This window comes from Alosa sapidissima, chromosome 8 (assembly GCF_018492685.1).
Source record: "Alosa sapidissima isolate fAloSap1 chromosome 8, fAloSap1.pri, whole genome shotgun sequence".
In the NCBI taxonomy this organism is placed as follows: domain Eukaryota; kingdom Metazoa; phylum Chordata; class Actinopteri; order Clupeiformes; family Clupeidae; genus Alosa; species Alosa sapidissima.
The window spans coordinates 8,621,228-8,648,097 of NC_055964.1; the positions used below are offsets into that span (position 1 = coordinate 8,621,228).

Here is a 26,870-nt window from a genome sequence, read left to right on the forward strand (position 1 = left end):
TGTAGCCTCGCTCTGGCTGCCGGGTGAATAAGGCGAATTGCGGCTTGTTTTAAACCAGGGGTAGACAAACTCTTTGGCTTAAGGGCAAAATTGGGTTTTAAGTAAAGGAAACAAGTAAAGGAAGTAAAGGAAACAAGTTTGCTATTAAGTGCTTAATTCAATTTTAATGGGAACAGTATTGTTGGACACCATTGTTTTTGCCAGTGCATCAAAGTTTGGTGTCATTTTAATTTTGGCAATTCATAGGACAGAGCTCGAGTGTTCATCAGTGAGCTGGACTCTGTGGATTTTATTGTTGATAAACAATAAAAGAAAATGAAATGAATACCCACCTCTGCTTTAAACCCTGGTGGTCTAAAAACAGTTCAGTAAAACCAAGGGATGTGACTTTTAATGTTGTGGCTGAGAGAAGGAGGTTGTCACCCAGGATTTTACGGTACAAGGCCCCATCCATCTTTCCCTCGATGCGGTGAAGTTGACCTGTCCACCTAGCAGGTGTTCAATGGCAAAATTCAGACAGCTTCAAACCTCACCCAGCTTCTTGCCAATGGTTTTGTAACCTATTTCGGCTGATGACATCTCACATCACCCTATTGCTTGACACCTGGTCTGGACATCGTTTAGGCTGGACTATCACTGCAATACGGTGAATAAAGATCAACAGTCTTCAGAGATCTCCTGTCTGCATTGTCTCCTTCGGACGCTTTGTTCCAGAGTGCTAATTAGTAAGTAGTTAAGTGACAAATTGTTCAGTGGATTCGAAGTGGACCGGTTTTTCCACGACACGGCCTTGTGCAGGTCTACAATCTTGTCCTTGATATCCTAGACAGCTCTTTGGTCTTGCCTATGGTTGGAGTCTGATTGATTGATTCTGTGGACAGGTGTCTTTTATACAGGTAACAAGTTGAGAAAGGTGTCTTTTGTAGCCTACCGGTAGGCTAATGAGTTGAGATTAGGAATAAAGCGAGTAAAACTTTCTTAAAATGAGAGGGTTAATCTGGGAGCCAGAATTCTTTATAGGCTAGGGGATCAAATAGGCTACATTTTTGGATCTTTTTTAATCTGATTTTCTGGATTTTCTTTTTGATATTTTGTCTCTAGTTAAACCTACCATTAAAAATATAGACCGTTCATTTTTTTTGTCAGTGGGCAAACTTACAAAATCAGTAGGCTAGGCTAAGGGATCAAATATTTATTTTCTCCACTGTCATCAGAAATATTATTTCACAGCTCTGTAACATGCAGGCAGAAAACAGCTCGCAGAAAAGCCTGCAGACAGCCTAATAAGGAATTGTAAAATTTGCACTCGATTACTTTCGACTTCCTAGATCTGTGCTCCGAACAGCACCCATAGACAGTCAAAGAAAGGCAGTACCAGAGCCCGTCAGACACATAGACAGTAAAAGAAAGGTCAGACATTCTCTGGCAGCACCCATAGATAGGCAGCACCGTGATTTTAGCGAAAATAGCATACCGGATATATCCGATTGTTAGCAAAGGCAGACAAAAGTTTGCATTCTTTTCAAAATAATAGTCCTGCTAACCACATCGGGTTGAATGGAGAAGTTCGGAATAATAAAACAGATTTTGATTTGACATAAACCTATGTGACATAAATCATTTATTAGAGAAGGATTGGTTAAATGTTACAAAATAACAATTTAGTAGATAATACATTTAATATGTTTTTCTTCAGACTGATAGTAACAGGCTTAATAATATAGGTGGTGAGGAGATTGGCATATGTGTAATCCTATATATATTTTGTTCTTCACGTTTGCATGAAAACAAAATATATGCATGTTTGCATGAGTCTCACAACATGCTTTATGAAAATACATTTGTTTAACTTAAAGTGGAAATGAAGCAGTGAGAACTGTGACCATTTTTTGGTTTCATTTTTGAAGATACATGGATTTTCATTAACCTTGAAATTCAAGTATTTTACTGGAAAATGACATCAAAGATTGTTAAGGCATACAGGGATCATCATGTGCCAACCGCGTCATACACCTATGATATTCAAATGCTGTTGGTAAAGAAATAAAATAATTGTAGCCTACACCTACTGTATGAAAGGGTGTTAAAATGACATTTTCACAATAAAGGTGCTCTGTGTTGGGAAACATCACTTCTGTTGATACTCAAACAAAACAGAGAGCTACCCCTTCCCTTCCGTGCAACTGAAACTCTCCTGAATGCGCATCTCCTCAGTGATTGGCTGGAACAGTTTGTTATGTTTTATGTTCCGGGCTGGACCAGGCTGTTTTTGTTAGATAGATAGATAGATAGATAGATAGATAGATAGATAGATAGATACTTTATTAATCCCCAGGGGAAATTGTTTGTTGCCGTTTCTGGAGCCTGGGCTGTCCACAGAGGCCGCGTTTTTTTACAGTGTATGCAGGGGACAGGCAGCTATCGGATGGTGAGGTGATGTTTACTGTATGTGACAAAAAATGTTTTAGCTTAGAAACCTCGTAACATCGCTTAAGAAAATATATGATTTGTGTAACTTAATATGTCTATGCGGCGTACAGGGGTTGGCATGTGCCAACCAAGCCCTTTATCACAGGCCAAATTGTGATTGGCACGTGCCAACAGAGGCCTTTGCATGCACACATAAGGAGAATAGATTCCACAAAATACCATTTGACTTTCTTTCTTTCTGTCTGTCTGTCTCTCTATTTGAATACTCTTGGCAGCCATTAGAGGACTGTGCCTGCGCCAGTGTACAAACATCATCAACATAAGCATCAACCATCCATCTCACCCTGTGTGAATACTGTATATTCCCTGCATCCTGCACAATAATTAACAATGCATTGTACTGTTTTATTAAAGTCATGTGATTTATTTTATTTGCATGCTGTAACGTGTCTGTTTGCATACGTAATATGTCATCACAGCTTTTTTAACATTGTTTTAGTGCATGTGTGTTGCAAATAGTCAATACTGATAATCCACAGTATTCAAGGGAGCCACATTGAACATTAAGCACAGACAATAAATAACAATAAAACATCAAACATTCAACAACATTGAACTCGTAGAGAAACAGAACATAAACAACAACAACGACAACACAGCAATGGTGGCATGCAATCATCAGTCCAATAGCTAAGATAAATCAATACATAATTTGCCTGTGTCTGATCTATTTAGTGCCCTATGAGGTTGGAGATGCTTTTAACATCACATCCAGTAAATTTCCTGCCCATTCTAGTCACCTTGTCCAGCATGTTTTTGTTTTGTTTTTTTCGTAACCTGGGTTTATTATAGTTACTTGATTTTTGTATTACGTGAGATGTAATCCATTACCCAACCCTGGTTGTGGGGATGTCATTTCACCCCATGTTGAGGTGGCACAAGACTATGATTTCTCAGCTCAACAATTTGAATGTCATGATATCATACAAGCTCAGCTGGCCATGGGAACCCAGGTATCCTTGTAGGCTAGTGCCAAGGGCTGAGCTGGCCAATTTTATTTATTGACTTTGTTTATCCCTCTTTTTCTAAAATAAACTTTATGTTGAATTCAGTGCCTTTGACACTGAGCTCATTTGGAGGGATTTTTTTAAGAGACTTTTGTTTCGCAAATTTGTCTCGGCCGGAAGTCTTATTTTCGCTGGAACTACTCTGAGCGCATTGACAGGTAGAACTCCGATTCAGGCAAAACTCGTCATGGCTGGTAGAAAAGCAGTAGAAGTATATCTTGATTTATTGTCGCAGCCATGTAGAGCCGTGCAAATATTTCTTAGGAGCACAAAAATACCTCACACGGTGAAATTAGTTGCAATCCGAAAAGGTGAGTACAACCGATAACCAACACAGTAGGAGAACTCCGTTCTCTCTTTGATCTAGTTTGTTCATCGTTCAAGAGGGTATGCGAGGTCACGTCCATTTAAGACGCAGAGGTTCACTGTTGCAGCGCAGTTATTTGCTGCATTGAATCTGAAGGGAATACGTATGCTACAGGTAGTCACAACGGAACATGACATTTCTTGAGGACGTGACCTCTGAACTTTCCCCTAGATGCACTGTTAAGATGTAGCCAGAGCCCGTCTACGTCTAGACATTCTCTGATGTAGCCGATGTAGCCTTGACTGACAAACTAATTGACGTAGCCTAGTATTGTTGGAAGTTAACAAAATAAATGGCTCGAAGTCTAGCCTAGCTGACATGTTCAGATGTTGACGTTAGTAAATATCAAGTAAATCAATTCCTTTGGTTGTCAACAAGTTAATGAATATTAATGCATTGCCTGAGGTCAACACAGAGACTAAATTTCTTCACCAAATTGTGTGGTAATTTAGGAGAAAACAGGACCCCCGAGTTTACCGGACTAAATCCAATGCAGAAGGTGCCCGTCATGGTTGATAATGGATTTGTTCTGACAGAGAGGTAAAACATCAAATGCAAAAAGCTGTGTCCGCATTATGAACGTAAGAAATAACACTAAACCTGCTCTTTCAGTGATGCCATTCTGAAGTATCTTGCTACCAAATACGATGTCCCTGATCACTGGTACCCACGTCACGCAGAGAGGAGGGCGAAGGTCAATGAGTACACTGCTTGGCATCATACCAACACCCGTCCACATGCGGCTAAAGTTTTCATTCTTGAGGTGAGATTTGGTTCAGTGATGCCCTCCACATGTTAGCAATTTCATGACAACATATTTGAGCTGTGTTAGTGCCTGTGCTCTTTCATGGTTGCAATCTTATTTCTTATTTCATTGCTCATATTTGTTCTCTGGTCCTATTCATTCTGGAGTGCACTGGAATACTGAAATAGGTTATGTATTATGTTTCAACTCCCGTCAACATCAAGTGCAAATACTGACATAAAGAACGGGGCACCTGTGGTTTTAGCGATCAAATAACATTGATTCAATATCACATGTTGCTGTTTAATTACAGCTACATTAAAATGGCATGTTTGTTGGTTTGTATAGGTGCTGTTGCCTCGTATGATGGGACAACCCATAGAGCCTGAAAAGGTACAGAAAGCTTTGGTTGAGCTCAGTGGCACGCTAGATAAGCTGGAAGGCATGTTCCTGAAAAGGCAACCCTTTTTGTGTGGAGATGACATCAGCCTGGCTGACCTGCTGGCCATCTGTGAAATCATGCAGGTAATCAATTCACAGAGGACCAGCAAGATGGATAAGGATGCGTCACATCTTTTCTATGTTCAGAATTGTAGTCGGGTGTGCTATGTGAATTATGCATTGTATAGAATGTCATTTATATTTTAATTACTCATTACTACATTGAAATCATGACATATTGTAGGGATTAAAATTACATGTTAGGATAAAAAAACATAATAGGTCATTTTTTTTAATTATCTGAAATGACACCATGTAGTGAGTTTGTTGTGACTTAACTTGGGAATCCTTGCTGTTATCGATTTCAGCCCCTGGGGGGTGGCAGAGACATCCTGCAGGATCGACCCAAACTGTTGAGCTGGAGGAGCAGAGTCCAGTCAGCCCTGAAAGACTCTTTCGACGAGGCGCACACAGTCCTGTACCGCTTGCGGGACAAGTCCAAAGCGAAATTATGAGCACCAGCAGTGATGCATTGACGAGTCTAGAGTCAATTTAAGCTCTGACGAAGCAGGTGTGCCATGCACGATCAAACTAAATGATTTATGCTTGAACTCGGTGGGTGAGTTCTGAAACACTAGGCTTTTTGAGTTGTGTCTGCGAGTTCCATGATCGATACTACAGATAATTTAGACATGCCACATACATCTAGTGCAGCAAATCGTCCCCTTAGAATTATAAGGTGACATTTTTGTCAAAATTGAGTTATTGACATTCTTATTATGTGACAACTTAAGATGAGGTGAGATGTTTCTTGCAGTTGTATGCATTTTTCACAATAGAACTATATCTAAAGAGCTTTGTTCTGCTTAACCAAAGATCCTTGATTACTAGCTCCGCTTTAACCCTCTTTGGCTTAATAGTATAACTTAATGGAATTCTAAGACTTTGATGCTCAATAACTTAGAACGTAGATAGAACCTTATAATTCCAAGGGGACAAAAGTTCTTTGTTATTGGATTTCAGTCTTCAATTTTTCTTTTGCTCTGTACTGTCTTTGGATGCAGACATTTCCCTGATTTGATACAATATAAAACGATTAACAGATCATAAATATGTCCATATATTGAGATGTGCCTTTGAAAAACATTTGATTCTCATTGATTCTTAATGCATTAATACCATCATTCTGTACCATCTGGATGTATGGATTTTTACATACACGACATACTACTGTCATACATATCACTTATTGTAGTGGGCCTGGATTAAATTAAAACACGCTTAAATCACAAATGAAAGTTTATTATAAAACCTGAATCGGAAAGAAAAGGCTACATATAAAGGCTACAGTTATTCAGAAACAGAAAATATATACAAATGTCAACATAATTGGAATGATGATAGACAAACACACACAATCCAGTGTTTGGCATTAGCTTTTCAGGTATCCTTTCTTTGCCGTTTGGCTGGTTGTTGCTGCACTTCCTCCTCATTGGCATCCGCCTGTCTGCGCCTCCTGCTTGAGGAGGGCTGCGACGGAGGTGGGGGTGAGGGGGGAGGTGGGGGTGAGGGGGGAGGTGGGGGTGAGGGGGGAGGTGGGGCCTGGGCCTTTAGGGAGAGAACTCAAGTCAGGTCACTTTATAATCAGAAAGTAAATAAATGTATAAATGCTAATACGAAACTACCACTACTTGGATGCAAACTGAAAAAAAAAAAAACATGCCTTTGGATGTAATTTGTGGTTTTTAAATGTTTTGATTAACACGTGGGAATAAATCATTTATTTTCTCAATGTCTTTAGTCTCTTACCTCAGCATCACTCGCACCTTCAGGATACATGATCTGGTTGGCCAGGTTTTTCATCGCATCGTCCTGTAGAAACGAAACACAGATATGAACCAAGTTGTAAAAGGTCATCAGAGAATCAGACTTGCATTCCGTTACCACGGCGGAGCTTCTCTCCAACATGCACACTCGTATGAAATATTCAAACCTGCAGCCACGGATGCTCCAGCGCTTGTTCAATGGTCAACCGTTGCTTGGGGTCAACAACAAGGAGCTTCTTCACAAGGTTCCTTGCTAAAAATGCAATGACATTTTATGATGTTCAGGATGTGAACACAGCCATTTATATCTAATTGCTATACCAAAAGAGAAAAATGAAACCACCTAGCCAAAATGTTTACCTGTGGACGAGACATTCTCCCACTTAGACTGGATGAACCTGTAATGTCCCTGAGTGATTTGCTCTCTGACAGGAAGATCGCTAATGTCGGGATGGAAGGGCTGGTACCCACCTAAGCTGTAGGGGAATAAAGAAAAACAACAACATACATACCGTCATCTGCATGTATATTGACTTCTGTTATTCAGCAATATGCAAATTTGCTAATGCGTGTTTAACAGAAAAATGACTTCTGCTTGTTGAACCTGAGCTGTGGGTGCAACGAAAAGTACAGTACCTACCAGACGAACAGGAGCACCCCTAGACTCCAGCAGTCCACTGCACTTGTGTAGCCGTCAGTGTTGGCACTGAGGAAGACCTCGGGGGCCAGGTAGTGGGGCGTTCCGCACAGCGTTTTCATCAGAGACGACTCCTCCAAGATCTTCGACTGGTTGAAATCTGTGATCTAAAGCACAACAAACAAACCACCACGTCTCAGTTTTCAAAAAGGGGATTGAAATAGAAAATTGTAAAAAGTAAAGAAAGTTAAAAAAGAAAGAAGGAAAGGAAAAAATAAAAAGTAACTAGGTTTTACTTTGATCAGACACTGGTCCTCTCTGGATGAAAGGAGAATATTTTCCGGTTTGAGGTCTCGATGTATTATGTCATTCTGGTGGAGATACTGAAAAGAAAATATTACCAGATCATCAGAGTGCAGGACAGGTCCAAACAAATATGAAATAAACAAAACTAAAAAGCATAGACAAATAAATAATGAATTAATCAATCCATACCTGCACTCCTTTCAGCATTTGAAAAAAGTACAGCTTGGCTACATCTTCCTTAAGCTGACCTTGGGTTTTGATTCTGTCCAGAAGCTCTCCACCCCGCATCCTGAAAGAGAAGACAATACCAGTGGCCAGGAGTGCAGCAGAAAACCTCTGCAGAAGTGACCAAGGCCGCCATCGCCCACACACACGGGCAAAGTCGCGCTCCGCTATCATGGTTTGGAGTCAGATCAAAAAAGGTGCAGATATGCTTTGAATTTCGACAAAGCTCATTTTTTTTTCCAGCTCAAGCCTAAGGAAACTCTGGCATTCACTGCAACATAGATCTGTTTTGTAGTGCATGGTGACTTATAGAACAAAGGGGGGGGGGGGGGGCACTCTGTACGACATGCAAATGTCACTGACATCTTTTACCATCAACACAGAATGAGCTCGACTGAAGAAAAAGGTTTCAGTCAGCTTTCATCTTTTCATACAGAGGTCATAAAGAGGTTTGTGATCTCCTTACTTCAGGGGTGGCTGTACTTTCAGATACGCCCACAACGCAGAGCAGCACAGAATCACATATTTGTCCTGTGCTTACTCTAGGCTTCAGGTGCCTCCTTCAGTTATCTGATCTACTGTGCTTGTATAAGTTTACTCATTCAAATGGTGATAATAGAAATGTTATACTCACAGCTCCAACACAATGTAATATGATTCTTCTGTTTGGAAAAAGGCCTCTGTTTTTATGAGACAAGGCTGGAAATAGAAACCAAGTATTTCAAACACATTCAGATAGCCAAGCTTAAATTCATTTTCCTAATTAAGACACATGCTTACATGATCAATTCTTTTCAAGATTTCAATCTCTCGTTCAGCATTCCGCGTTGCTGTCTAAAAGTATGCACACAGATTAAAAATTGAATTTTCAAAAGTGGAAAAATTGTAATATGAGCATGAAGAAAATTACCTGATTATTCAGTAAACTGACTTACCCCGATGGATGGAAAGTTCTGCTTGTTGATAGTTTTCACCGCAACTTTTTTACATGTATCCCGCTCAAAAGCCAGTTTGACTTCTCCACAAACGCCTCTGCAGACAAGGAAACAATTGCACTGAACATACTGCTCTAAAAGTTTCAAGCCCACTCCTTAAAACTGTAGGAGGAAAACCCTGATAACAATGTAATACATGTAATGGTTATGAAGTATACTTACACACCAATCTTTCGTGACATCAGGTATTTTGCCTTAAATTCGCTGGGAAGGTTTTCCTGTTCATCTGCAGTTAAATCAATGAAGACAAAGACTGGAGAGAGACACAAAAAGTACTCACTCACTGAAAACATGCAGTATAAGCAGTTCATTTAAAAGGGGTAAAATAAAAGTGATATTTTTTTGTTTGGGCCAACCACCAAACAAACAATTACATTAGGCTGACGCATTTTTAGCCAAAGCGACTTACAACATGGTAAACAGTTTAAAGCTTTTAAAAACAATTCTCTCTTTTTTTATACAGTCAAGTGTCAGTTCTAGTCAGGTGATAAGTGCTAGAATTAGCAAGGCTAGTTGTAAGTAGTGCAATGATTCAATCATGGCACCAGCTCAAAAACTTGTACTTGTATGCCTACACGAAAACAAATAGATGGTGTTTGATGCAATGAAATGAATGCATATGACTTCATTAAAGTTCAGTCCTCTTCCCAAGAGACTTTTATGCATGGTACTGTTGGTGTACCAATCAGAGCACCATCATCCCTGAGGAAAACTGCATCCTTCATGGACAAGGCCATGATTAATTGTGGCTGTTGGAAGTTGACTAAAACATGAGGGAGGTGTTCTCATCTGTAACTTCATTTTGCCTGTAGGCATTAGTTTACACTGTCCACTGAGGCGGAAAAATCTAGACAGTTTGATATACAATTTGTTTACCACAACAGCAAACTTACAGAGAAACTCAGGGGGGAAAAACTTTAAAGTCACTTTGAAGAGTTATCAGGATGTTGTGTTTGTAAGAGAACCACTTATGTAAGTGTTGTGGTTAAAACGTAACAATTGACACAGATGAAGTTTCCTATTCTCTCAGATGGTTTATAACACACCTTTATGACCCTGTCCAGCCAAGGATATCTCTGCATTATTGGCTAAAGGAATTTTTTTCCCGTTGCCAATTTCAACACCATCAACAAACGTTCCATTGGCACTAGTGTCCTCAATGAATACAATGTTGTTCTCCTGTGAAATGAAAGGAAAAACATTTTTTATCCAGGCAGAGGGCAACCATATACATGTCCAATGACTGCCAATGTTTGAGAACCATAAAGACCAACCCTGAATATGCGAAAATGCCGTTTACTGTAAGATTGCACCCATAGGCTCTTCTTGGCAGCATCAGTGAATGTATAACTGCACCGTCTGTCTCTTCCAAACGTATATTCATCGTCAAAACAATCTGTAAACAATTATGAAGTAATTCCCAACTAAATAACAATATGGTGCAACACAACTCCACAAAGCAAAACAGAAACACATACTATCCATGTGAATCCAACATACACTGACCTTGCTCTTCTGAAAAGGGATTATTTACATAATTACAGTCTATGTTCAAAATTTGGAGAATAGGCCAAGGAAGCAAGCTGGATTGCTAACTTGGTAGGCCAGCTCAGGCAATAACAATGTTCTTTTTGCCATGACCAATTAACTTTAATTGTATTTGAGTTCAATAATGAAGTACAGTAAATGGAAATAAAAAAATATGATCTCTTTAGTATGTAACAAACACATGGAACATATGACACTGAACTGCAACCAATTGAAAATAACTCCATTTGCAAGTGTGTGGGAGAAATTTGGGCACATTCAAATGGCATTAAAACTCTAAAAGTCCTCTCTAGAGTCAGTGATTTGGTTTGGAGGCTGACTCACTCTCTTTGAAGACATAAAGGGCTCATTATAAGCTTACAAAAACTCAGATTCATATAAATTATACACTAGAACTAATAGACTGCACTAAATCCTATACACTGTATCTTTTAATGTTCTGCAAATTGTTTAGACACATTGACAAAACCCTTATTCAAATGGCTGTGTTTAATCCTCTGCTATGGTAAACTAATGAAGAAATGTGTTTTGAATATAGAGTGTATATATCATCCATTTTGGAAGAATTTACACAGAAACACCTGGTAGCTGTTGTGCATTTTAATCTTTCATTGCCACTTTTGGTTTTTAGAATACTTACAGAAATATGCTGGGTCAGTAAAGTGCATAGTATACCTGTATCTGCTATACAATCCAATAGCCAGGACTAATTAAGCAGAGTCAAATACAACCCCATGAGGCTATAGGCAATCTTTTTGCCACTCTATTTTTATTCCTGATGGTAATGTATCCAGTGGTGGTGAGGAGTCCGTGTGAGAGCTCTTACTGTGCACTCTGAAGCCAGACACCATGGGCAACAGCCGGCCCCATGGCTCAAGTTCTGGCTCCTCCTCGGGGATGGAGGCGAGGTCTCGCACTGGGATGGTGTCCACAGAGCTGACCGTGCCCGAGCCAGAGGACGACTGGCTGCCAGAGGTTGGAGCAGATGAGGAGCTTGAGCCACTCTGTGACTGGGGCTGGGACTGCGTCTGAGACTGGGTCTGGGACTGAGAGGGGGTCTCCTTATCAGGTTCCTGAGACATGCTGCTGCTCTATTGTACTGAATGAAGGGAGAAGGGAGACAGGGTACTTTTAAGGTCAGAGGACAGGTCCTCTTTTCAAGACGTGGGAAGGACAATTTAGATTAAAAAGTGGACAGCCTACATATGCACTTGCCCAGAAATGATGAGCTCAGAAAATAAGACTTCTGCGTGTCCTTTTGTCCAGCTACTGGTTAATCTTCAAGTCTAACGTTGAAGTTACAAAAACTTCCGCAGTTGGAATGCTTTTCAAAGCATTGCAACATTTCGAGCATTTAGAAACCATTTGAGGTACCGCAGCTGGTTATTGTTGACATTATGCTCACTCCTTCAGACCAAAACATCTTCCTAATCCTACACATCATAACAAATCTGTGATCGTATCAGCGTTTCATTAAGAGGAACACTGCATCGTCTGCTCGTTTGTTATTACTGAATAAATATTTAGTAATCCAAGCTAAAGACACATAACATTAATAACGTTGCAGCAAAACTTTGCTAAAAGACGCAGACGAAGGTTTGCATGGTTTGACAATGTATGCAACTAGACTGTTACACCACTTGCAGAAAACAATTAAGAGTGTACGACAGGTTACGTATCTTGCTTTGTTATGAATGAATATTTAATGGAACTTACCTGATTTCAAGGAAATGTATGTAGCTACACGTGCCAAATTTACCGGGCTTATCCTGGACATGCCTCAACACAGCAGCATCATACGTATTACAAACGTAGCCAATCAAATGGGGAGAATGACATTCTGGGAAAGTAGTTCTAGTTCCTAGTTCACAGCAGGCTGTGTATTTGTATCTGTATCATTTAAACGTAGCGCGGCAGGCGTCTCGATGTGATGATTACAGTTAATTCATACATTAATAAAATGAAAAGATACGCAAAATGTTTAAGGAAAACAGTGATTGTACCGGATGTGTACATTCCTGGGTATCCTAAGTCCCTCAGACAGACAAAACAACAGACATTCTTGCAGTGTGTGTGTAGTAGTACCATACTTATTGCATGGACAATTTTGTGTGATATTGTTAATGTTAATTAAAGGTAAACCCACATTGATTCACATTCAAACAACACAGGCTGCTGTTATTACCGCTAAGCAAAAGCCCGAAGTAAATTTATTTTGAAGCGTACATTTTCTCGGTCAGAGGAAGTAGGAAGTAAGATAAAAATCTACACGCGGAAATGTTATGGAATTTTCTATCGACTGATGCCGACTGTCAAAAGTAGGCTTAATCATGTTGACACAACATAAACTGCGCCAGTTGTGTTGCCTTTACTGGCTTCAGTATGCAAGGAAGGTATATGGAAACGGACAAAGGGTTTTAAATCCTACACGATACTTCGGATCTCTGGTCACCTTCAGCTCAAACGTCGTCGGACACGGAAGATATATTGGCAACCTATTACATCATGACATTGGAAGTCAAACAGTGACATACGTTCATCTGGCGACTAAAAGACTGTATACAAACTCTGTGAATCGAAAATGTTGGAGCTGCGGTTCGTCAGCCCCTTCATTCTTTTGCCCGTCTTGCAAACTCGTGCAGCCTCCTGCAGATAGAACCTCTTATTTTGACATCATGGACTGGTGAGATCCTACCCCATTTGTATTCACTTTAAAAATAAACGTACTCTATTATGAGGGCTATACTGAAAACCAACAGCAAGACGTGTTAATATTGGTGGTTGGCCATTCTTTTGGTATGCCATCACAGAAATGATCTAGGATACATTTTCACTTGTGCCCTAAACCTGTAGGTTACTGCACATTATTTGTGGCCTATGTCTAAAAGTATAGTGTTGTCGCTTTAGTGAGGTGTGTAATCCCAGTGGTAATGCAACTTGTTTGTGCTTTTGCTCAGGTCTGACCTACTCCTACTTTGTCACAATTTGTTGGTCCCATCTTTTGCACTGTGGATAGATTCCCTAACCAGTAGGGAGTGAAAGTAATCTCATCGCCATCTAGTGGTTGCGTTCCTAGAGTTTAGCGGAGTGGATGGGATTTTTTTTTTTTTTCAGAAAAAATATATCTCGGTGCACATTTTGATCAGGCCCGGATCTAGGCTGCTCAGATTGGGGCGGGGGGGGAATAGAAATTTGGGGTGGGCACAATGAATACACAAGTTTCACCTACAAATGCCTTACTTTTCACCTCAAAACCCGTATCTAATAGTAAACATGACATATTACATAGAACTGTTTAATCATAGACCTGATTTTAATATTTACAGATATCTAGGCTATATTTAACATTTATTTTCTATGTGGCCTGTTATGAAATCATGTAATGAACAATTAAAGCACAGTTCAGCTTTAAGAAACTCAAATAGTCTACATGCATGCTTAGCATTTTGTCATCATTAAGGCTACTTTGACAAACTCTTAGTCTGCTGATTTTAATATTTACAGATATCTAGGCGATATTTGTAACATTTATTTTGTATTTGGCCTGTTATGAAATCATGTATTGGACAATTTAAACACACTGTGAAACCTGAAGCCCAAAGTTGGAGACATGCATTTAGACATTGCTGCAAATGTAAAACCGGATTACTCTGGAATGGCTAACTGTACAGGGGAATGCTTTACATCTTTTTATTCGGTAAGGTCTGCTATTTCTTCTAATATATGGTTTGTCATGTGTTCGGGAAAAATTCGTGAAGTATTCCACCGAGATGAATGGGTAGGGAGATGGGCGCAGAATGTAACATGATAAATTAAAGTTACTTTTCTCGCGAACCGTTTACCACAACTTGCGGCCAACATAGTTTAAAAGCTGAGAAAAAGCTCTTTCGTGTGATGTGATACATGTAATATCTTTGCGAAGAGTAGGCTATCGGAGTATAGGCTATTTCAGCAAAGAAGGCGTGAATTTGGACGCACTTTCTTTCTTGCCGTGCGCTGTCACATTCTCCACTGAGTAAAAGACATAGGCTAAATTAATTTGCGTTATGAATGGTAAGCTTAATCAGGCCATAGGCTAAATACAACTCGCTAGTCGCAAAGCAGAATATAGAAAGAAATGGGCACCAAGGCCACAGTGGCCTGTGAACCTCTGATTTTCAAAGAGACATCACGGCCAACGCAAGGGGCAACGACGTGGCCGCAGTAAAATTCCCACCCTGCTTATAACACAGTTGAATGAATGACCAATGTTAACAAACTAACTGGCTAGATCATCTTAGAAAGCTAACATGCACATTAGCTAAAAACAAACCTTATTCAAACGAGAATAATACAAAAAAGGTCTTTATTTAAACCAGCAACAAGAATCTATATTACATCTAGTAGCCTATAACCTTTATGGAAATATAGCTAAGCCCTCTCTAGTATGAAACAGCAAGTGATGCACTCAGTGTGGAATGGTAGGGGAACGTGTCGCTGCTGCCCAGGTAGCTTATTTATACTGTAACAAACTGCACAGTTTGTCTTAGAATGGTTTTTATTGGTTACGCACCAAAACACACGAATGCATAATGCCGGGCCAGACCTGGCCCTTATGCTCCAGCACTAAACATCTATGTGAGGCTTTATCTACAACACACACTAGTTAGACCCGGTTATGAACACTGTAATCAACTATAAACATAAACACGACAGTCAGGACGCACAACATTGGTAACTTGCATGGTTAACATTAACATTCAACATAACACATCAACCGAACAGCATCATGGGAGCAGAGTCATGAACAGCTAGGCTCAGATCATTACACAGCCCCCCCGAGACTTAGTCCATGTCCCCTTGACTCAAGTCTTACCCTACGTCAGTCCATGAGCCTGGCTGGGACGCGACGCTGGCGTTGTGGGCGCCCCGCTGTCGCGGCGGTGACTTCCGGTGAAGGCTGCACGGTGACCGGTGTTAGAGCCACAGCTCCATTGTCACCAAGTTCCACAGAGTCAGTGTCAAAGTCTCCACGACCCTCAGCTGAGGCCAGGGGTCGATACGGGGCCAGTCGATCACGGTGGAGAGCCACAACTCTCCGACGCTTAATCAGTCTCACACGATAGACCACATCTGACAGCTTCTCTAAGACATCGCACGGCCCGACCCACTGGCTAGTGAGTTTCGGGGAAATGCCTTTCTTTCTCTCCGGGCAGTACACCCACACTTTATCGCAGGGCTGGAACTCCTGGCCGCGACAGCGCGTATCGTAAGCTCGCTTTTGACGTATTCCAGCTTCACTCATAGCCTGCCGGGCCAACTCGTGTACTCCCTTCAGTCTCTCGCGTAGCTGCTTGTAGTATTCCAGCCCTGGCTTACCTCCAATCTCCGCTTCCGGAGGCGAACCGAACACCAAGTCCACCGGCGTGCGTAGCTCTCGCCCGAACATCAGAGCTGCCGGTGTGCATTTCGTTGACTCTTGCACCGCTGTGCGATATGCCCAGAGCACCTGGGGCAAGTGTAAGTCCCAGTCCTTTTGTCGGCGGTCGGCCAATATGGCCAGCTGCACTGCTAGCGTCCGGTTAAACCGTTCCACCAGCCCGTAGCTTTGTGGATGCAGAGGTGTTGTTCTCGTTTTCCGGATGCCCATGCGCTGGCAAACCTCCGCAAACACCTCTGCCTCGAAATTCCACCCTTGGTCGCTGTGGAGCTCTTCCGGTGCCCCGAACCGGCAGAACATCTCAGTGACCAGTCTGTCCGCTGTCGTGTGGGCGCTCTGATCTGGCACCGCATACGCCTCCGGCCACTTAGTGAAATGGTCCATGGCCACGAGCACGTAGTGATTTCCCCGCTTTGTGACTGGCAGTGGGCCCATGACATCGACGGCTACCCGCTCCATGGGAGCCCCGACTGCGTATTGCTGCAGCGGAGCGTGCGAGCGTCGCGTGGGGCCCTTCTTCGCTGTACAGGCGTCACAGCAGTGAACATGCAGTTCAACGTCCAGCCTGCATCCCGGCCAATAGAAGTGGCCTCTCAGCCGACGAAGAGTCTTTGCAATGCCGAAATGAGCCGCCTCCACTGCCCCATGCACATGTTCCAGTACACAGGCTCGTAATCCAGCAGGAACCAGCAACTGGAAAATGTCAGATTGTCTATCGGGAGCTCGCCAGTGTCTATACAACAGTCCTTGACGTGCTACTATTCCCGGCCACTGTGAATAAATCGCTTTGGTCTCTGGATCGAGTGCTGATACGTCAGTCCATGGCGGTCGCTGACCGGCTTCGATCCATGACCACACTCGGCCGAGCGTGGCGTCTTCCGATTGCGCCTTCCGGATCTCCTCCGCTCTGCAGTGCTGCGTTGTGGTGTTGGGCTGCGGTGCGTTGGCTCCGGTCTCTCGATCACTGTAGCTGGTAGCGGAAGGCGGCGAGACGACCTCGGGGTGCTGCTGGCGAGCGTTGACTCTCTCGCTGGCGTGAAGCTGGCGTGCGGTGGCTCTCTTGATGGCGCGGCGCTGGCGAGCGTTGAGTCTCTCGCTGGCGTGCTGCTGACGAGCGTTGGCTCCCTCACTGGTGTGCTGTTGGCGAGCGTTGACCCTCTCGTTGGCGCGACGCTGGCTAGCGTTGAAAACAGCGACTCTCTCTCTCTCTGCCAGCGGTGATGCAGCCTGTAGCCGACGAGCGGGCTCCGGTTGAGCCGCGGCCAGGCTCCTCTCCTCCCTCCGGTGGCAGTGTTGGCACTGGTCTGCTGCACACGGACGCCTGGACAGGGCGTCCGCGTTGCCGTGAAGGCGACCCGCCCGGTGTCGAATCTCCATGTCATAGTCCTGGAGCGCCTCCAACCAGCGAGCCAGCTGGCCCTCTGGTTCTTTGAAGTTCAGCAGCCAGGTGAGTGACGCGTGGTCCGTTCTCAGCAGGAACCGTTTGCCGTAGAGGTAGGTTCGGAAATGGTGCACTGCCACCACCACAGCCAACAGTTCTCTGCGTGTCACGCAGTAATTCTTCTCCGCTCGGTCCAGTGAGCGGCTGAAGTATGCGACCACTTGCTCGCCCTGCTCGCCTGTCGGTCGTTTGGCGACTTTGTTTTGTTTTCGTTTTGGAGACTCAGCAAGCGGACCTGGATGAGACCTGTTGTTTTCGCGGGCTTGAGTTTCGCGGGCTTGTGTGGGGAGGGGCGGAGTCTGGTATGACGAGTACTCTTTGCGAGTTCGCTTCCTGCGGACTTGTGTGGAGCGAGTTGGAGAGTTCTTCGTTGCGCCAGTTCTCCGCACTTCATGCTCTGTTTTCCCCGCCGTGTGCAACACTACGCTGCTCGTCCCCAAGTGTAGTGTGAACCGGGAAATGTCCACCACAGCCCCCCATTTCTCTAGCACGTCCAGGCCGAGAATGCAATCTTCCTGAATGCTAGCCAACCAAAGCCGGCGGCTCGCCGTCTCACCGTTGATGCACATGCACACCACTTTTTGTCCATACAGTTCCGCTCGCTCTCCGATAACTGTTGTGATGCGCGTTTTGGTCTTTTCCCAGCCTCTGGGTCTGGCTACCAGCGTGCCGGGTAAGAGACCGGGGCGCACAAGCGAGATGGTGGAGCCAGTATCGATCAAGGCGCGACACCGAGTCCCATCTAGTGTGCAGTCCACATACAGTCCTCTGGTTTGGCCGAGCCGGCCCAGCCGTATGCAATCCATAGCCCCTCCCGCCGTGCCACCTTCTTTTAGTAACTGGGGCGCGAGCGTGAGGGGTGCCGGGGCTGGGCAGTACCTGTGGCATCCGTCTCCGCTGGCCGGCCTCTTCCACTCGCGTGGGCGGCGTTGTGGTGGCTGTGCCGTGGTCTGCCGCGTCACCTCCAGTTCCTCCCCGTCTTCCTCCATCGATGTCTGGCGTACGCAATGCCTCGACTCTGTTGTGCGGAAGATGTTTTCCACCCGTTCGGCTTCCGCGAGGGCCGCGGACAGCGAGCTGGGGGCGCTCAGGCGAAGGTGTTCTTTTAGCCGCTCTGGGTGGATGCCTCGCACGAACGCTTCCAGTGCCATCTCTTCATGTAGACCCTGGCTGTACGTTGGGTAGCCCCGCCGGGCATACAGCTGCAGGTCAGCCGCGAACTTGCCCAGTCTCTCGTCCTTGTGCCGCCGTCTGGAAGCGAGTTGTTCTCTGGCATCGCTGATGAAGATTCTCTGGCTGAATCGTCGTTGCAGAGCTGCTTCGATTGCGGTCCAGCTTACTTGCTCCGCCGGTGGCAGGTCTTCTAATACTTGTAGCGCTTCCCCCTCCAGAGCCAACGCCACCTGTACACCCGTTCTCTCCGCCGACCAGCCATTCAGCTCGGCTGCCAGCCGGACCTGTACCAGGTATGTCGCCAGTGGCCTTTCGCCATAGTAGTGGGGCAACTTTACGCTGGGGCGCCCTTCTACCGCCGCCGACGCACCGGGGACCGTCCGGTTTCCATCGCTCCCGTGTGGAGCGGGTTCAAGTGCCGGGATGCTGCCATCAGCCCGGTTCGTTCCCTCCTGTGGCCGGAGGCGGGTCTCTTCGTCACGGTCACGCTACAGGCTGGCTCCGTCTGCTGGGCCCAGCAGGTGGCCATGGGCGAGCGCGCTGTCGAAGAGCCATCTTGGCAGGAAACTCATCATCGCCAGGGCATCAGTTGCAGCTTTCTCCTCCCGTCCAGTAGGGGTCGTCATCCCACTTCTGACACCAATGTAACAAACTGCACAGTTTGTCTTAGAATGTTTTTTATTGGTTACGCACCAAAACACACGAACGCATAATGCCGGGCCAGACCTGGCCCTTATGCTCCAGCACTAAACATCTATGTGAGGCTGTATCTACAACACACACTAGTTAGACCCGGTTATGAACACTGTAATCAACTATAAACATAAACACGACAGTCAGGACGCACAACATTGGTAACTTGCATGGTTAACATTAACATTCAACATAACACATCAACCGAACAGCATCATGGGAGCAGAGTCATGAACAGCTAGGCTCAGATCATTACAATACTATCCAACCAGCAAATCAGCACTCTCGAAATTCAGACGGGACGAATTAGAAAAGTGTGATTGGCAGATTCAATAGCTGTCAATTAAAATTGACCAATTAAGTGGGGCATTGCCCCTCCCAGCCCTATTCTAGATCCGGCCATGATTGGGATCTTAATTTAAGGCCTTCCATATGTTAGGCACTGGGGTCACCTCTATTGCTTTAAGTGGTCATACCTTATTTTTAGGATCAGTTGAATTGTTTTGAGTTTTTGTCGTAACACGGTGATAAGGAACTACAGCTGCATGTGACGTCACATGTTTGGGCGCTTAATCTCTAACTGATCAATACGGCAATTTGCTTAACTGGCTTAACATATTGTAATAACGGAACGTGATGTAAACCGCGTGGTGATAACCTTTTGTCTGGATAACTGGTGTTGTGCTTCTACTCACATGAAGAGCTGGCTGTAAGTGTTAAGTGTCAATGCTAACCAGGCTAATAAACAAACCATGCTACCGTGAGTAACGTCGAAGGGTAAAGTCACGTGACTTCTTTTGTAGTTCGTTTATGAAACAAAAGGAGCAATTTCGATTTTCTTAAATAAGGCAAAATAGGGTCTGACATTTTCACAGTTAGAAGATTATTAGTGTATAGACACTGAAAAATATTTTTGGTGGATAACATCGCTGATTTGGCTTCACAATATTTTTTTTAAAAATAGGTCTATGGGACTTAACATTGGAGCTGCTCTTCGATAGGAACGCAACCACTTGGGGCGCTGGTTTTCACTTTCCCTCCCTAGATGCGATGCAAGCATGAAGGGACAGACAGAATATTTTTAGATTAGCAATTCTAAAGATTATTTTTTCAATCTGTAGGTACTAGTAGGTAGACATTCATTTTATTGATTTATTTGAAAGGTCTTAAAAACACATAACTGTGTTTTATGCAATGGCAGTGCCTAAGAATATTTAAATTGATGAAGTGCATAATGGGTAGTTGAATTGTTATTTGATCTATATATAGTCCCTTTTCACTTCCTCTATTTTACACAATTATATGAATCGAGAAATTTGGGACAATCTTCTTCTGTTTCCCTCTTAAGTGAACAGACATTTGCTCTGGATACCCAACGGCTCCAGCGAACATACTTACATCTTCAGCGCTCTCTCCATCCTGACAACTTTACCCGGAGGACATCGGTATTAGGCCTATTTTTGGAATTTGTAATACTAACTGCATCAATGTATGCTATGTAGTAATATTTTGTTTTAGGATTTTGTTTGTACATAAAACTATGTTACTAACATACAGCAAATAGCAAAGTTGCTATATATCCATAATTCCTATTTTAATGTTTCATTTGATGATGATCTGGTGGCTGGTAGCTGTCTACAGGCATAACTGACATCTTCCTAATGACATCCACTCTACCATTTCTCTGCACAATGCTGCTTAACAGTACACTGCAGCCAGATGGAATAGAGAAGGCTGCTCAATTGCCACCAAAGCTTTTCCACCGCTGCATACAGATGATTGTATTAATTAGTACCACTGGCTATCCGTTATTTAGACACCTTCTGGAGTAGAGGAGCTACTGGACTAGTGGAGCTTAAGGCTATAAATCAGCTGCACAAGGTTACCGGAATGTTCTCATGGAGCACGTTGCTCCCCATAAGGAAGGGTTGACAGCAGAGCTCCAATAGCATCCACTGGAGGTTATTGATTCGCTTTTTAAAATTTGACAAGCCTGACAGCTGAAAATACACACTGTCTACGAGCGTTTTTTTTGCCCCATTTTTCCCACATTATTCCACCTGCCACATATCCCTCACACTCTTGTCCCTTGGCAGTCTGAAGTCTTACCACCATTATAAAAAGTGGCAAGATCTGTTAAAATATCCAATTATCGGCATCGCTCTGGATGCCTCCACTCCTCCAGCAGTTCCCTCGTAGGCATATTCAAAAACAAAGGTGCCAAAGACAAGGAGACATAATAATATGAAATAACTCCCCATGACCCTGTTACACAAGGAAATGAGTCGGTGAACGAGCACTTATCTATTTGCTCCTGTTTTACCCTTTTGTAGTTGACCCATTCTACTCTTTATGACTATATTGTATAATATATGTATATAATATGTGTTATATTTTGTAGATTTTTAGTGGTATAAAATATAAGAAAATAAAACTTATGAAAGTGTTTTTTTGTTTCTTTTCCTTTTACCTTCCAGAAAGAGCAAGAATATTCAGCTGAACAGTCAGCATTCGTAAACAAAGCCTATAGGATTCTTCTAAAGCCTTTGAGTCGTGGGCTGTATATGGTAAGCATGATCTTTAATTATCTATTCACACACACAACATGAGTTTTAATATCTTTACTTCACACATTTTTGCTGTACAGACTGAAAACAAGATTTATCTTTAGGCTGTTATTAGTCTGTGGTCTGTTATTAAGCCGCTAGTGATTGATTTCAGCTGGAACTCAAGGGCATGCACCTGGAGGAGGGGACCGACCTCAGCGCTGACCCCCAGCTGCTCATGGAAGTCATGGAGATCAACGAGTCTCTGGCCGAGACTCGGAGCCAGGATGAGGTCGACTCAATCGGCCGCTCAATGAGAGGTAGGAAGACAGCAGCCAGTCCACAACTGAAACAACATGTCGGTGCCTGTTTGGGGAATAATATAAGCGGCCATGCATTTTTATTGCTTGTTTCTTTCCAGAGAGACTGAAAGACTTGATGGGGCAAATAAACACGGCACTGAATGAAGGTAATGTGTCTTGCAACAACATTTACCTTCCCTTCTTTGCTCTCTGCTCTGACAGTTCAGTTTCCCGACGAGCCTGCTGTGAAGCCATAACGACAGCATTTTTCTTTTTTCTTTTTCTTCTTTTTTTCATGCTCTTACTGCAAGATGTTTTCATGCCTCCCCCTTCTCTTTTTCACAGGAGACCTTCAATCAGCCAAAGCACTTCTCGCCCAAATGAAATACTTTGCGAACATTGAAGAAAAAGTGAAAGACAAGCTTTCTGAACTCGCAGAGAGTGCTTAGGTACCAGATGAGTACCTACCATTTTTATGGGTTCACATACAGTATGTCCTGTGATATTTAAATACAACTTTAAAAAGCACATTTTACAACTAGTTTTGTATTTATTTTGGTAAATGTTGAATAAGAAATAAATTATGCATTCACTTTTAGTTTAATTGAATTGAATTTTTTATATATTTCAATATTATTTCTGTATTGATGATCGGGCTTGCCCCTCATCGTATCAACTCCTGTAATGTATCATATTTATCTTTTAGAAATTATATATCAGTTTATGGAAACTACTTTACTTTCTAGCAAATCAAATCATTGCCATCTACTAGCTGGAGTCACATCTCGGCTGTTATTGAATTGTGTGGATAAAATGATCTCATTACAAGTTGTACCACTGGTCAAAATGAAGGATGGACCCAATTATTTGGCAATTTAATCACCAGCAAAGGTTTTTATTATTTTTCATGATTTGTCTGTCTGAAAACACATTTGGTGAGTTTGGTGAGTGTTCCATAACCCAACTGTAGAGGGAAGCATGTTCCGTTAAAAACCTGAAAACGTAACGGTGGGAAGGATATTGCTCTGCAGCATTAGATGATAAGGAGATCTAAGTGTCACAAATGCATGCCATACACATGTGATAGGCATGATGACGGGCTCAAATGTGTGAAATATAATTTCATTTCTTCCCCAGAGATTACAATCTCTTAATCACAACATCTTTAAAGCAAGAAGGGTTGGGGGCAGGGGCTCTCCCTGCAACAGAAGAGAGAATATTATTTTACTCTCATGTTGCTGCTTGTATCTTGTAAGTGTTTTCAACGGATTTGAGACATTTTTCTTCCATATCGCACTGTGCCCCTTATAAAGACTATCCCCATTCATTCAATACTGTCCTTATGATGTAAGGGGTAACACACACACACACACACACACACACACACACACACACACACACACACACACACACACACACCGTGATTGTGAGAATTGTGAGACATCATGGGGAGGTGTTGCTGACAGAAGAAAATGGAGAAAGCAAGAGACTGCAACTTATGCTGGAGGAGGTTGGCTGTCATTCAGATGCAAAGGTGAAGAAGCAGAAAAAAAATCCATATCACACCAGGGGAGTGTGTGTTTTTATACCTCCCCTCAGAGACCTTGGGAAGAAATCCTGCTTTAACAAGAGCTGACTGGTTGTTTATTAAGTCAGGAACAACAATGTCACGCATTCAAGTTTCCACTGTGGAGAAGTCATTTCCTTAATACATGTGGAAGGAGAGTGAATTAAACGGGCCCACCCACTGCAGTGGAGAGAGGGGGAGAAAAACTCGCAGTGCTATTTATTATTCATCGCCCTAATCGGAAGGCATCTACGGTGCCTCCAAATTAATGAGAAAATGTGATCGACCAAGTCTGAGGCCACTGCTGTCTCGGAGGACTCCTAGAAATTGAGTTTGAAAGGGAAGGAAAGAGAAAGGGGGCAGGAGGAGTAGAGGTGGGGGGTAGAGGTGGGGTGGTAACAGCAGCTCAGGAGCTGGAGCTCACTGGAGAAATTGACTTGGATGGTGGCGGTAGAGAAATGAGCTGGGAACATGTGGTTTCAGATTAAGCAAGGTACTGTGGGCTCGTTTCAGTCAAAGACCAATGGCCCATAGCTTCCCCCCGATTTTCTCTTTCAGTTGGCAGTGCTCTACCTGGACACTGTGGGAATTATTAAGAACGGGAGAAAGTATTTTCTATATCACATTCTGCATAAAGATCTATGGAGAGAGTTGCAGATAGTGAAAGGTTACTGATATGGATAAGGTCTATTTTTTTTTCTGGATGTTGCACTGTTAATAGGGAGCTGGCAGAACCTGATAGCCTTCCTGTTAACGTTCCCACCTGCTGTCATTTTGAATTTAGTCAATTAAATTCAACCTTCTAAGCTGTAACTCATCTCTGTATAAAGATGTCTGGTTCTTACCAGGCATACAAAGCATACATTTGTTGCAAATGAATGCCGAATCTCTCTCTGCACTGTCCTGTCACAATAAAAAAAAGGCAAAACAAATTGTGGTGGAGGGTTTTGGATGTTGTGATGTCCTCCAAAAAAGTCTTGGAAACCCTGTAAGGGGACATGGCATCCAGTCCATGAGATACCAAGACATCATAAATCAAAATCTAGCCTTATCTGCTAAGGAAGCAAAACTGGGTCATCATCGGATCTTCCAGCAGGACAATTATCCAAAACATGCCCATTAATAGACTTTTGCAGGATATGTGACATCCACATTTATTTGACTGTAGCTGAATCTTGATTTCCTCCCCCACAGACTCACTGACTTTGATGCGTGTTCCTGCTAACTTCGTGGGCCCTTAGGGCTTTTTCCCACTATGAAATTGTGAGGTGCAGAAGGGCTTGCACGCACCCTTTCTCTGCCCGTAAGTCAGCATCTATGCAGACTTTATCTTTGGGAATCCTCAATAATTCATAACGTTGTGACGTGAAACACAGTGTTAGGCTGGAAGCTTGAAAAAACATTAGTAAACAATTGCCATCCAATGGAAACGGAAACGTCTGCTGCACGTTGCACTTTTACACATTCCTTTGGTCAGCCACGGTTTTAGCGCTGGGATCCAGGAGAATGCCATTTATGTCCACAAGGAGAACACTATGTAAGGCACTATGACTACCATGCTTTGTCATCCAGACAAGGCCACACATCCCACAGCAGCCAGTAGAGTGAAGCAGAAGGTCATGGACTTGGGTTATTTGCCAGGAAGTGTTTTTCCTTGAGCAGTCTCTTGCTTCTACTTCAATAAGGAAAAAAAATGACAAAGTCAGAAACTGATGTGTTGAAAGTGTTCTTCATACTTTCCAGTCTTCTTCAGAGAGTGTACCCTGTAATAGTGTACTCCTTGAAATTCAGAAACTATTCATGTCAGATGGTCTGATGAGTTTCACATTGATTCTCTGTTATTTATCCCATTATACAATAACATATTAAGGTTCAATTTCTTTAGCTATGAGGTTAATACACAGGGGCAGTTAATATGGTATAAATATGGTTTTGTTTCTTTGAACTTGCATAAAACACTGTCCTATGGTTTATACACAGTGTGGCTAATACACAGGAAATTACTGTAGGCCTATTTTGATGCCACGTATTCAGGAGGGAACAAGATTTAGACTGAATAGAATTGAGAAGATTTCTTTCCTTCTTGCCTTGAGAATTACACCAGGGCTGTATATTTTAAAATAAAACCAAGCTGAACTACATATATAAGTGATGGACTTCAGACATTACTTCATGATTCCAATATGAAAGCTGCATATAATATTATGGTCTTTGTTCAAGTATGTCATACCAGCTGGGGATCCTCCTTACCTTTTGAGATATGTGAGATTAATACTGTACAAGTCTAAATGCAGTAAAACTGGCTCCTTTTTCTTTCAGCTACGGTCTGCCGGAATTCCCAAAGGTATAAATCTCCCTGAAGCAGCTCTTGCAGACTTTAAATATCAGATCTGCCCAGAGACTTTCTTCCAGGGAAAAGCTTGCTTCAGCATCACTGGGTGTCTGCCATTTTGTCGGGGGGGGGGGAATCGTCCTGTCCTCGTCACGACTTACAGAGCGCCTCACGATTATTAATTCCTCCCAGTTTCCCCCTCCAGAACATGTAATCCCTCTTCAAACATGTGCCATTAAGATGCAAGCCAATTCATTACCTAACTGAAAATCTTGCGCTTGTTTCCATCACAGAGTGGATTACTGCAAGTAGGCCACAAGGAGTTCTACAGAAAGCGTCTGTCTCAGTATGACGTCTGACTCCAGACTCTACATGTTTCACTGCAAACACAAGAGAATGCTCGGGCAGTGGCAGTTCCTTCAGTCCATCTCTTTTTTTATATTTCATAACTTTTTCTATTTTCTTTTTTTAAAAATGAAATTATTACAAAGTGACACCCTACTATGCAGGCTCCAAGAGCGCCTAGAATGAAATTCAAACCGGTCAATAGAATCCTGAAGCAGATTAGTTGTGTACGGAAATCGATTGCAAAAATCAAGATGGCTGAGAGAGCTCTGTTGTGCTCTGCTTGCAGCGTGAGCATCAGATAGCTGGAAACGTGACAAAAAACATCCCCACCGCCGTTGTGCACCTTCCCCATGGGAAAGGAGGCTCAGATTTTAATTAAAGATTGGCAGAGCAGCGGGATCAGGAACATCACAGGGAATCCTCTGCCTCAGCCCAAGCTTTTGAAACGTCAGGAGGTATTGT

At 43.1% G+C, this 26,870-nt stretch overlaps 3 protein-coding genes across 4 annotated transcripts; 2 read left to right on the forward strand and 1 right to left on the reverse strand.

The window, feature by feature from the left end:
- Positions 1-3,619: 3,619 nt before the first annotated feature.
- On the forward strand, positions 3,620-6,369 carry gstt2 (glutathione S-transferase theta 2). The gene is made up of 5 exons (XM_042101231.1): positions 3,620-3,808; positions 4,317-4,404; positions 4,477-4,627; positions 4,958-5,134; positions 5,419-6,369. The coding sequence occupies exons 1-5, from the start codon at positions 3,685-3,687 to the stop codon at positions 5,563-5,565; spliced, it is 687 nt and encodes a 228-aa protein (XP_041957165.1). The 5' UTR covers positions 3,620-3,684; the 3' UTR covers positions 5,566-6,369.
- On the reverse strand, positions 6,337-12,696 carry chek2 (checkpoint kinase 2). Its single transcript, XM_042101227.1, has 15 exons — positions 12,304-12,696; positions 11,414-11,686; positions 10,314-10,435; positions 10,086-10,218; positions 9,202-9,292; positions 8,980-9,076; positions 8,825-8,878; positions 8,679-8,743; positions 8,009-8,108; positions 7,810-7,896; positions 7,517-7,680; positions 7,237-7,352; positions 7,044-7,129; positions 6,860-6,922; positions 6,337-6,658 (listed from the first exon to the last, which is right to left on the reverse strand). Exons 2-15 carry the CDS (start codon positions 11,667-11,669, stop codon positions 6,491-6,493), a joined length of 1,602 nt encoding a protein of 533 aa, XP_041957161.1. The 5' UTR covers positions 11,670-11,686; positions 12,304-12,696; the 3' UTR covers positions 6,337-6,490.
- A 132-nt stretch (positions 12,697-12,828) lies between these two features.
- Positions 12,829-22,765, forward strand: hscb (HscB mitochondrial iron-sulfur cluster cochaperone). Of its 2 annotated transcripts, XM_042101229.1 has the most exons (6): positions 12,829-13,270; positions 20,662-20,758; positions 21,791-21,880; positions 22,035-22,179; positions 22,281-22,328; positions 22,507-22,765. In XM_042101229.1, exons 1-6 carry the CDS (start codon positions 12,918-12,920, stop codon positions 22,608-22,610), a joined length of 837 nt encoding a protein of 278 aa, XP_041957163.1. In that variant the 5' UTR covers positions 12,829-12,917; the 3' UTR covers positions 22,611-22,765. The 2 variants fall into 2 exon arrangements, with proteins under 2 accessions (XP_041957163.1, XP_041957164.1); XM_042101230.1 differs by lacking the exon at positions 20,662-20,758 and having other exon boundaries at positions 13,143-13,270.
- The last annotated feature ends 4,105 nt before the right edge of the window (positions 22,766-26,870 follow it).